General features: G+C 39.0%; 1 protein-coding gene across 3 annotated transcripts in view; it reads left to right on the top strand.

Annotated features, from left to right (window-relative positions):
- The first annotated feature begins 4,704 nt into the window (after window positions 1–4,704).
- The window catches only part of LOC111869610 (cubilin), a 253,251-nt gene continuing 246,626 nt past the window's right edge, over window positions 4,705–11,329 (top strand). Inside the window, exons 1-3 of one of the 3 annotated variants that reach the window (XM_033753496.1) lie at window positions 4,705–4,791; window positions 7,011–7,114; window positions 8,750–8,879. In XM_033753496.1, coding sequence (XP_033609387.1) covers window positions 7,032–7,114; window positions 8,750–8,879 — 213 coding nt within the window. In that variant the 5' untranslated portion in view covers window positions 4,705–4,791; window positions 7,011–7,031. Of the gene's footprint in view, window positions 4,942–7,010; window positions 7,115–8,749; window positions 8,880–11,329 lie in introns of all 3 variants that reach the window. The other 2 variants (XM_023861259.2, XM_023861260.2) reach the window with 2 other exon arrangements.

Here is an 11,329-nt window from a genome sequence, read left to right as displayed (position 1 = left end):
AATGTTAAGAAATTTGTTGCTTTCTGATGGTTACTAAATTAATAAGTACGTATTCATTACCCATAATTACAATGAAATTGGTTTGTGATAAGACATGTTATGTGTTTATCTGTTACACAGTATTTTCTGGTTATTCAGTAATGAAAATACTTTGTTGCCTCATGTAGAATAAGTATGGGATCAACTTAGAACAGATGTGTAAGGAAACAGTTGTAGCATATCTGAAGTTACTATATAGGATGTCCCAGGAGTTTGGTGCCATACTTCAGGAGCATACTGAGGGTTCCCTATAGAATAACTATGAAATAGGAACCCATGTCCGCAGACATAAAATAGCAGTGCTAGGGAGATATTTAAAATCATTTCGTTTAAACTTTGTGCTTCAATGTCGAACTGCTTTGCATAGAGGAACAGCCATCCACCAGCACTCGTGCCATTGCCAAGATTGTGGGGACATCAAAATCAAGTGTTTGGAGGATCCTGCACGACCAACAACTTTATCCATATCATCCAAAGCAAGTACACAACGTAGGTCCAGCTGACTTCATACCACAAGTTCAATTTTGTCAGTGGATACTGAACCAGTGTTTACATCAGCTGAACTTCCTGAATCATGTGTTCTTCACAGACAAAGTGCAGTTTACAAGAGATGGCTGGTTCAGCTGTCAAAACAGCCACATTTGGGCTGACGAAAACACCAACATTACTGCAGTTGGTTACCACCAGGCGCAATTTTCTGTCAATGTCTGGGTGGGCATCATTGGCGATAACTTGATTGGGCCTTTCCTCCTACCACCGCAATTCAATGGGCCCTTTTACAAGGTGTTCCTGGAACGTATCCTTCTGACTTTGCTAGAAGACATGCCACTGATTTTGCGGAGGCAAATGTGGATACAGCATGAAGGAGGCCGGCACACTTCAGCATTGTATCATGAGACTACCGGGATGCTGCTTTTCATGGTTGTTGGATAGGAAGAGGAAGCTCACTGCCTTGGCCACCCCGATCCCCAGACTTGACACCTCTGGACTATTTCATCTGGGGCCATGTGAAAAGCCTGATCTACGACACGCCTGTGGATAATGAATTTGAGCTGTTGGCCTGAATACATGTTGCATGTGACGTGATCCATGAGACACCTAGAATATTTGAAAAGGTGTGCCAGAGTTTCTTTCGTCGATGTAACCCATGCATTGAAAATGGAGGGCGCCAATTCCAACATCTACTCTAGCAGGTGAGTCTTAAGAGTTTGGAGGGGGTAATATGCCTAGGCATGCTCTTTGACATTGAGGCGCCAAGTTTAAACAAAATGATATGAAATGCTGCCCTAGTGCTGCTATTTTATGTTTGCAGACATGGGTTCCTATTTCAAAGTTGTTCTATAGGGAACCCTCAGTACGCTCCTAAAGTATGGCACCAAACACCTGGGACACCCTGTATTAACATTTTCCTGGAGGGACAAGAAACTTATGGAAGCCCTAAGTCCTGATAGACTAATTAAGACATTAATGGAATATCTCCAGAATATGAAACCAACATACTGCTTAAATTGAATGATGTATCAGACATTTCACTCATCTTGGTAGCACTCGTGCTTTGTATTGAGGAAGTCCTGGGATCAGATAGCATCTGAAGACCACATATTTTTAGATATTTGTGGTTTTATTTAGGCAGTGCAGATGAATGCTAGGCTAGTGCCACAGATCTTTTCAAATGCATTATTTACTAATAATATCTGAACTACTGTCTAGGGTTCTGTCTGATTTGCCTCTTGCCTCTGCACAGTGACAAGGTTCTGTGAACTAACTGGAGACAGTAGTCACATGATTCTTGTGGTGGTGGGTGTGTGGTACCAGCTTGCACTCAGTGGAGAGTCAAATTACATTGCACAGCGTTGAAGCATTTTAATAAAATGGCTGTACTGATTGAACTCCAAGTTCACACAGTTGGCAGAACGCTCTGTGCTTAGAAATTATATTTCTGTGAAATTTCAGACTGAAGAATTACCAGATCTATGTGCTTTGCCCCATGATGAATAGCACATGCAGAACTGGGGTTGAATACCAGCCAATTTTGACAGTGTCATTTAAATTTATATTTTGTATTATGTTAATTTTAGCTTGCCTTTGCAAGACGTGGAGATATTTAGCTGCTACAGTTGAGTTGAGTAATATGGGGAACAGATGGAACAGGCAGTGAAACATGGAATTGTTTGGAAACATCACAGTTCACACTGTTGTAGGTCTTGCTCAGTTTACACCTAGTCATTTGAAACTGTCCATACCATAAATGCTTCCTACCCAGTCCATTCCCGTTCTCCTTACAGAGTTCTCTCATTTTATAAAGTGATTGGATATGTATACTGCAAGTCAGAAAATTTTCCACATGTCATTAAATATTTACTATATCAAAAATAAAAGAAGGTTCTGAATATAAGCTGCGTTTCTTAATAAGCCCTTTATTTATGCTATGTAGGAAATTTTACTTTATCAGCTGTTTCTGAGGAACTTGGTAAAGTGTTACTTGAGCTTCATGTGGAGCAGAGATTATATTTGACTTATAAAAATAAAATTTAAATTTTCACTATAGGTTTTAGTTAGGTCCATAATATCAAATTTCATTGAAGTTCATAGTGTAGTATTAGGGTTGCAATATACATATGGACAGACAGACATACAGGATTTCCCTCTGCATTAGGTACATGTTGGGTTAAAAAATGTCAAGCAAAATGAAACATAGTTTTGTATGTTATGTAATGGCCATACCACTAGAGGTCACTGCACCTTTGTACCTATTTGTTTCCTGCTGACAGTAATACAGGCATAGCAGATATGAGAAATTCTGAGATGGGAGCAACCCACTCTTTTGACTTAGGATGTACTGGTCCAGTGGTTTCAGGAATGTTAATTGACAGTTTTTTGGTCATTTTGATTTGTTTCATTCTGGTCCATCGCACTAACAAATTACAAAGACAAAACAACTCCCGTCTAGTGTGACTATTGAAGGTTTTACTACACCCTTACATGTTTCGGTCCCTATAGACCATCATCAGAGGGACATCGATACTTTTTGGAAGCTACTATCACAATGAGTGTTTTGAGTGTTAAAATACATATACATACAATGTTTGTAATGCACAGTGTATACAAATTCCAACTTTTCCACAACTACAGCAGCTTTCTTGGTATATTAAAGTTTTTAAAACTTTGTTATTTAAGTTAAAATTTATAACCCAAGTAGGTCCGTGTCCCTTCTCCTATCGTCTTTCTTGATGGGGCTGAACTTGTGCCGAAGTTCTCAAGATAGACAGGGAGCACAAGTTTGGCCCCCATCAAGAAAGACGATAGGAGAAGGGACACGAACCTACTTGGTTTATAAATTTTAACTTAAATAACAAAGTTTTAAAAACTTTAATATACCAAGAAAGCTGCTGTAGTTGTGGAAAAGTTGGATTTTTTATATATTGTTCATTACAAACATTGTATGTATATGTATTTTAACACTCAAAACACCCATTGTGATAGTAGTTTCCAAAAAGTATCGATGTCCCTCTGATGATGGTCTATAGGGACCGAAACATGTAAGGGTGTTAAGTTTTCAAGTAGTAAAAACTTCAGTAGTCACACTGGAAGGAGTTGTTTTGTCTTTGTGTTTTTGGTTCATGTTAGAGCACTTCAGTATGATTATACTGACCCTTATTGTATGGACATCTTTGTTATACCTGTTTGGAAGAACGTTTCTCTAAATCTTACAGACTAATTTTCATTCCATAATAATTAGGCCTGCTGACTATAACATGTCACTTATCTGGATATTTTCAAAAGTCACAAAACCGTAACAGTATATGAAAACAAAATGCTGTTCATTTGTCATAATCTAAACTATTTGTAGATCAAGTTACACAATTAGTACAATGTAGGAGAACTGATTGCTAAATGTTAGTGCTCAGCTAATTCCATGCTAGGTAATCAACCATAAGTCAGCTCAAACATGTGCCTTTTTTAAGGAAAGATGATGCGTAACAAAATTAGGATACTGGAAATCCTGATGGAACTTTAAGTAAGCACTGAATTAAAGTGTATTTCAGACAAGAGTTATACATACTGACAAGCTAACTATTTTATGCCGTGTGATATTTTCTTCATCTTGAGCTCTGTTGTAGAAACTCTACAACACTTGATTGTAGAATATAAGAGTCATGCAGGGCTTGAGGTGGGCAGGATGCAGCGGGATGGCATCCCGGTTCTTTTCTAAATGGATTAAAAGCATCCCGTTACTATATACATCACTCAGTATATTTTCATAATTAAAAGGGGAAAACAATCCCGGTTCTATTTTCATTCCATCTCAAGCACTGGAGTCATGTAATATCACCTGCCTCTGGCTACTCATTCTTGTTCATTTATGTTTACCATATGAATTGTGCTAAAAGATTTGTACTAAGCTTAGAATTTTGTGTGTGTGTGTGTGTGTGTGTGGTGGGGAAGATGCATGCTAACTTGACAGAGTTGAAATGGCATGTTTTTGCTTAAATGTTAAATATATGTGACATAAACTGGTAATATGGTCATATGGAAACCTTTTTATTCCTTGTTCCTAAAATTGTTAGCTAGACTCTGTTTTAATGATTTTGTTCACCCTTGGAATCAGAGATATTTCACATGTTTTATTCTTGACTGACCATTTGTTGTAGTTACTGGGAGGATGCGACACCCGACACCTGCTCCGCCCACCAGAGCCTGGTGTGTCTGTCTGGCTGCAGGGTTTCCAATTGTGAATGAGAGGCTCCAGTGGTGAGTGCAGTTGTTGTTAAGTCAGCAAACTACCAGGGTCTGTGCATTGTGTTTTTGGCTGTGTGTATGTTTAATTTCTTATATATGAGTCAACATCAAGTGCTGTCACTGTAATTTATTCCTGGAAGCTATAAAAGGTAAAGAAGAAAGGTAAAGATTTCCATGTGCATAGTTAATTAAGCGCTGTGCCATAAATACATGTGGTAGTGGACATATAACTCACCATTCTTGACCTTGGCATTAGATGGAAGTGAGTGGCCAGATTTATGCCAGCTGCTTTACCCTTCAGGGAAAAATCCCCTGATACCCATTGGATAGGAGGCTGGGCAGTCCCCAAAGACATCTGGATGGTGTAGAGTAGAGGAAGAAACCTGTTGGTCCTACCGAGAATCTAAATCTGGTCATCCAGCCCGTAGCCCACCGTTATACTGCATGAGCTATCCTGTCTCCTTGGAAACTGTATAATGTTAAAATAGCAAGCCTTACTTAACATTTTCAGACTTTTCAGTCATTTCTATTTCATATGAATTTACTAGTTTTGTATTTCAAATTAAATTTGAAGAAATGATGTTATTTACGTTAAGGGGGAGGGAGACATAGTGAACCATTCATGTGAAATTTTAAAAGAAGTGACATATATACACATACAAAGGACATGCATATCAAACAGATTGGTCTGGAGATAATATTGACACTTGTATTCTGAGGTGTTTATTTCCAGTCTTTACCAGGAATCCAGCTATTGTGGCTGAGATTTTTCATGGCTTTCCTCAGGCCCTCCAGGAATATGCTGGGATAGTACTTTCATTTGGCTATGACTGCTTCTTTCCAAATTGTTCCCAACCTTGCTCCAAGTGACTTCCATTTGTTTGGCCCTCTTAAACATCATCTTTTGGCTGAACATTTTCCCGACGATGAAGATGTAGAAAGGGAAGTCACCGCCTGGTTCCAACAGCAGCCAAAAGAATTTTATGCTACTGGTTTTCAGGGGCTTGTGAAATGATGGGACAAGAGCCTCAATGTACAGGGAGATTATGTTGAGAAATAAAAGCATTTTTCAAGTCAGTACTCTTATTTGTTTAAGTTCTATATCCATTTGTAACTTGGGGGGCACACGGTAGTGTAGTTGGTTGAGGGACTATGCTACAAGCTGGAAGGTCATGGGTTCAAGTCCCAGTGAGGTCATTGGATTTTTTCAATTGACCTAATCGTTCCAGCCGCACTATGGCCCTGGGGTTGACTCAGCCTCTAACAGAAATGAGTACCAGGAATTAATTAAATAATTTTCCTGGGGAGTAAAGCGTGGCCGGTGTGTAAGGCTGACAACCTTACCGCCATCTTTGAGCTGATTGTCTAGATAATGTGGGACCCTCATTGTCTCACAACCCTGTGGGCCTTCACGGCCTGGTACAGGGATAGCTTTACTTTACTTTATCCATTTGTAACTTACTTATTGACTTACACTTGTATGTTATTAGTTCTTCCCAGAATTTTGTGTCATATTTGGGATGGCTCAGAATGTGCAAATCCATTAAATTTCGTGTTTAATCTTTTACATAATCACAATAATTCTGCATTCTCATATGTACTTTGTATATGAGAAATGAAAAATTACTTATGAACCTTAATGACTTCTGTGACAACTTTTTCTGTTAAATTGTATGCTTGTAATTTAATATGGCCTTTTGGTATCTTTGAGCTTTGCTATTGGCCAGTTTTATTTGGTGGGCATCAGAGAAGCTTCATCTGTTGGGATGCTCTTGCTCCAACTTTGGGAAATGCCACCCCAGACCACGAATTCCTCGTTTGTGACAGTGATTAGGAAGCAGTAACTTCAATAAGTGGTCTGTTAGATTTGTATGGAAACTGCTTCTAGCTGGGTTCTGAAGTGGTTGCCTTGTAAGTAATAGTAAAAGGTGAAGTTTTTCCTGTGCTTAACTAATTAAGCACTGCCCCATGAAGATGTCTGGGGAAGTGGATGTATACATCCATGTTTTCTTGACCTTGGCACTAGTTGGTGGTGACTGGACAGCTTCATGCCCTGCCTGGTTTACTACTTGTGAAAGAGCCCCTGGTGCCCCAGGGCCGATCTGCATGATGTGGAGAAGAGAGAATTCTTGACACTACCAAGATGAGAACATCGCTATTAAGATGCATAACTGTAAAGATAATATGTGTGGCAGTAGTTGTGTTATTATTCATATGCCTTCTGTTTGCAGACCTGATGGTGAACATACACAATGTTGGAGATCATCTGGTCTGTGTTATTGGTATTGCTTCCTTTCCTGCTAGAGGCAAGAGGACAGGTTGTTTTTGATACGCAGTGAGTGCAAAGAAATTGAATTATTTTAGATGAATTATATCTCATTGTCTCAAAAGCATAAACCCAGAGGAATAGCTTAATGCCTGAATAAAGAGTTCACTGTCTTATGTGAAAAATTTAGTGCCCAGATATTTGTATAAAGTTTGAAGGTTAAAACTCTTCTCTCTCTATAATGTCGAACTATTTGCAATATAAACTTCATAGGCACACGCCATGACAGGATTGTATTTAAGTGTTATCAGCCAAGCTGAATTCGCAGAAGAGACTCAAAATGTCTTGAACTTTGCTAGATAGGTTCCATTGTTTTGGAGGAATTTGTTGCCTCCATCTTCAATGTACAAGAAACTCTGCGTAGTTAGGTACATATTAACGTTTCGGAGGAACCCACTGACTCCCTCTTCAGGTTAGAAGGAACTCCATGTAGTTAGGTACTAACGTTTCGGAGGAACTTGATGCTTCCATCTTCAGGGCGGAAGGAACTCCGCTTAGTTAGGTATTAATGTTTCGGATGAACTTTATGCCTCCATCTTCAGAATATAAAAATCTTCCGCGTAGTAAGGTACTAACGTTTTGGGGTAACTTGCTGCCTCCATCATCAGTATAGAAGAAACTTCCATGTAGTGAGGTAGCTACGAACGTTTCGGTGGAACTTGCTGCTTCCATCTAAAGGATAGAAGAAACTTCTTTGTTAGGTAGGTATTAACGTTTCGGAGGCACTTGCTGTCTCCATCTTCAGGATAGAAGAGGCTGTCACTGTCCTGCAAATGTTGGTGCTTATCTGTCGAATTACACAGAGCCATGTTCCATTTCATAATGGATTATCTGGATTTTGATAGAGATATCACAACATTGGAGGCAACCCCATTTTTATGCTTCTTATTTCGTTGCCAATAATAATACCATAATTCAAGTAATATGAACCTTTGTGATGGGAGTGACATATATGTCTTTTAATCCATAGGTGGCAGGGGTAATGCTGTAATGCCAATGTTGGATATAAGTTATTTTTCACTCATACAGTCATTAATTTGCCTTTAAAATCATATTATTTAATTGTAGTTTATTTATAGATGCTGTCAGTAATTCAGACTATGTAGCATTCATCACATTTCATATAACTGGTGTATTTTAAAAAAAAGTTTTTCTTTCTAATTAATTTAGTTATTCTTGGTACTGTAAACAACCAGCGGTCCAGAATATATGGGGAATGTTGTGTGCTGGTTGCATGAGAAAGCTTGTGCAGGAATCCAGTACAGTACATTTTAGTAAGTAAACCTTTACAGTTTTAAACAGACAAATATGCACAGTATTAAATGCAGGTGATGTAGTGAACTGATGGGTGAAAGATATTGGATGTACTGTAACATGATCAAAATTCACCTAGTCCCTACTGTAATGGTTCTGTGAGAGGCTGGATGATGTGCAGAACTTCTGGTGTCAGCTGCAAGAAGTACCTTATGGCAGGTGAACATATGTACATCACAGCTTTGTTTTGAAGTAACTATACAAATGGTAGCTGAGTAGCTGCAGAGTATGCATTTGACAAAGAGGGTTGATCATGCAGTAATATAATTCATTTTCAGTGAGTCTCATTTTGTTCATTTCCTGTCCATTTTAGTGATAACTTTGTTTCAGGCCTAGAATTCTAGCACAAGATGGCAATCTCGTACTATTTAGTGGTTTGGATCGGAACATCACATTGCGCACTTCAGGTCGTGGCTACGTCAACCTCAATAATGAGAACCTTGCAATGCTTGCTAAGAAGGTGATTAAAGACTATTCTGTTGCCTCTGGCATCATTTGAAATATTAATTTATGTATTCTATAATAATTTTTTAAGCTTATGCAGATATTTATGAATCTGAGCTGAGTGGGATGAGGCATGTCATTAAGGGATGCCCTTATAGCCTTCCTTTCAAACCTTTTTGTTCACACCTTACATACAGTGATCATGTGTACTTTTGAGCTGAAGGCAAGCTGACACTTTACTGTGGAATCCTGAGGAAATTCAGTTTTTAATATGACTGAAACCTTTATATGTTCTGGCTTACTGTGACTTTTTGAGATGCTTCAGGGAAAATGTGTGATGTAAATGACTGGAACTTTGGTGCAACCACAAATGGCTCCTTCATCATGGCAATGCACCTGCTCACATGTCCATGAAAACCATAGAATTTATGACTAACAACAACATGGTTATTTTGCTTTATTTCCCAAAAAGAAAATTAAACTGAAGTGATGACATTTTGAAACAGTGTCTGGCAACCAGAGGGAATCACTCGACAGCATTAGGGAAAATGACTTCCATGGTGCTTTTGAAGCATGGAAAAATGATGGGATCACTGTATATGTTCCCAAGGAGACTATTTTGAATTAGATTGCTGCCAAAATTACAATTACAATTACAGTGTGAGGGACATGACTGAACCTTGTGGGACCCTTGCTTGTATATTCCTTGGCATAGATATTTTACCTTTGACTGAAACTCTGAAATATCTCTGAGAAAGAGAAGATCTATAAGTTTGATTAGATTGATCAAAAATTTTGATGTAGATAATTCATATAGCAAGCCAAGGTGCCATGTTTTATCAAATGCTTTTTCAGTACCCAAGAGTACTGCAGCCATAGACCTCTGTTTTTGAAATTTAAGGTGATTTCGTCTGTAAGCCTCATACATTGAAGTGTCATGCTGTGATGGGCACAGAAACCAAACTGGCTTGCATTAAGCCGGCCCCTTTCTTTAGTGTGTCCTTGGAGTCTTTTTAGAATAAATTTCTTGAATAGCTCGCCTGCTGTGGACAAGAGGCTTATCGGTTGTAAATTTTGAGGGAATTTTGGATCCTTGCCAGGGTTATCGGTAATGTAACCTTTGATTCCTTCAAAGGCTTTGGGAAATGGGACAACTGAAGGCAGTGATTAAATAAGTATGTCAGATTACCAGTGATGGTCTTGGAATATGCTTGAGGCATTCATTTGAAATACCATCAAGTCCACAAGCCTTTCTGAATTTCAATAAATTTGATAATTTATGTGTGTCAGAAGGTCATACTTTCCCCAGTGGGGTGTCATCTACAGATGCGAGCAGATCTCGAACTCTAGTCTTCACCCTTTCCTCATGTTTTCTTCACACAAGGCATGAGACGTGAACTGGTTTTCTAAACAATCTGCAGTCATGTTGGCTATGACATTTGGGTGATTCTTTGTTCCTAAAGGTCCATGAAGAGGAGTTGGTGCCTTTGGTCCATCTATTTTCATAAGTTATTTCACAATAGGCCACAGCTATTTACACAGCTGTTTACTGAGCAGGGATAGAGGGAGGAATTCAATGTGGTTTTGCCCAATTGGGCGCTGTTCGAGTGACCGTTATTTGATTCATGTTGGTGACTTTGAAGTGTAAGTCCTCAAGGCCGTCGGAAATATCTTCCACAGGTGTGTCTGGGAAAAGACGAGGATTACTGCCTTTATAGGTCTTGGAATTTGAGGAGAAGGTAAAATAATGGAGATTATTTCTCTCCAGATACAGTTTCATGGCTGAATAATTCGCCATTTTTTCAATATGATACTGGTTCCATTTCGTGTATTTCGGAACTTTTCCTCTCCTTTCACTCAGTCTTTTAAGTAGCTTTTGAATTGAATGAGGTTTTTGGTAGAAGTCGTCACTACAGGTGGTGGCCTACCTGGTTTCCTGAGGGCCTTCTGCTCCAGTAGTGTGTCCTCTGTTTCAGTAGTTTTTAGAGTTGCAAAGAAGTTGTGATTTAACACTAATTTTGGAGACAGCTTGACAGCTGTGGATGTTGGGACTGGTTTAGTCGACTTCTTGGTTGTCTGTGGGCTATCATTAGATATATGCCCCTTGCATCTCTTAACTTCATAGAAGTCTTCATCCTGGGCCATTGATTCCACTGAAGTTGTGTTCACTTATTTCTGGAATCCCGGTACTGGGACATCCACTAGCTTGGTGTACACTAAAGTTCACCGCTTGTTTTGATGTTTTGCACAGCACTGAGCACACACGTGGCCAAGCGGCAAACTTCACTGACACCACCTTTGCCAAATGGGAGTTGGCCATGAACATTACATAAAGCGAAGTCCTTAAAAAATAACTCTGTCCAACACACATTTCATTTGAATCACCAGATCCATTCAAGATCTACTGTAGCTGAGTTACTGTCTTTACTAACTATCCTGCTTAAAACATCTCAACACAGAAAACAC

The sequence above is a fragment of the Cryptotermes secundus genome, unplaced genomic scaffold (assembly GCF_002891405.2).
Source record: "Cryptotermes secundus unplaced genomic scaffold, Csec_1.0 scaffold557, whole genome shotgun sequence".
Lineage (NCBI taxonomy): Eukaryota > Metazoa > Arthropoda > Insecta > Blattodea > Kalotermitidae > Cryptotermes > Cryptotermes secundus.
Note: the sequence above shows the minus strand (reverse complement) of the source record. Positions and strands in the feature narration are given on the sequence as shown.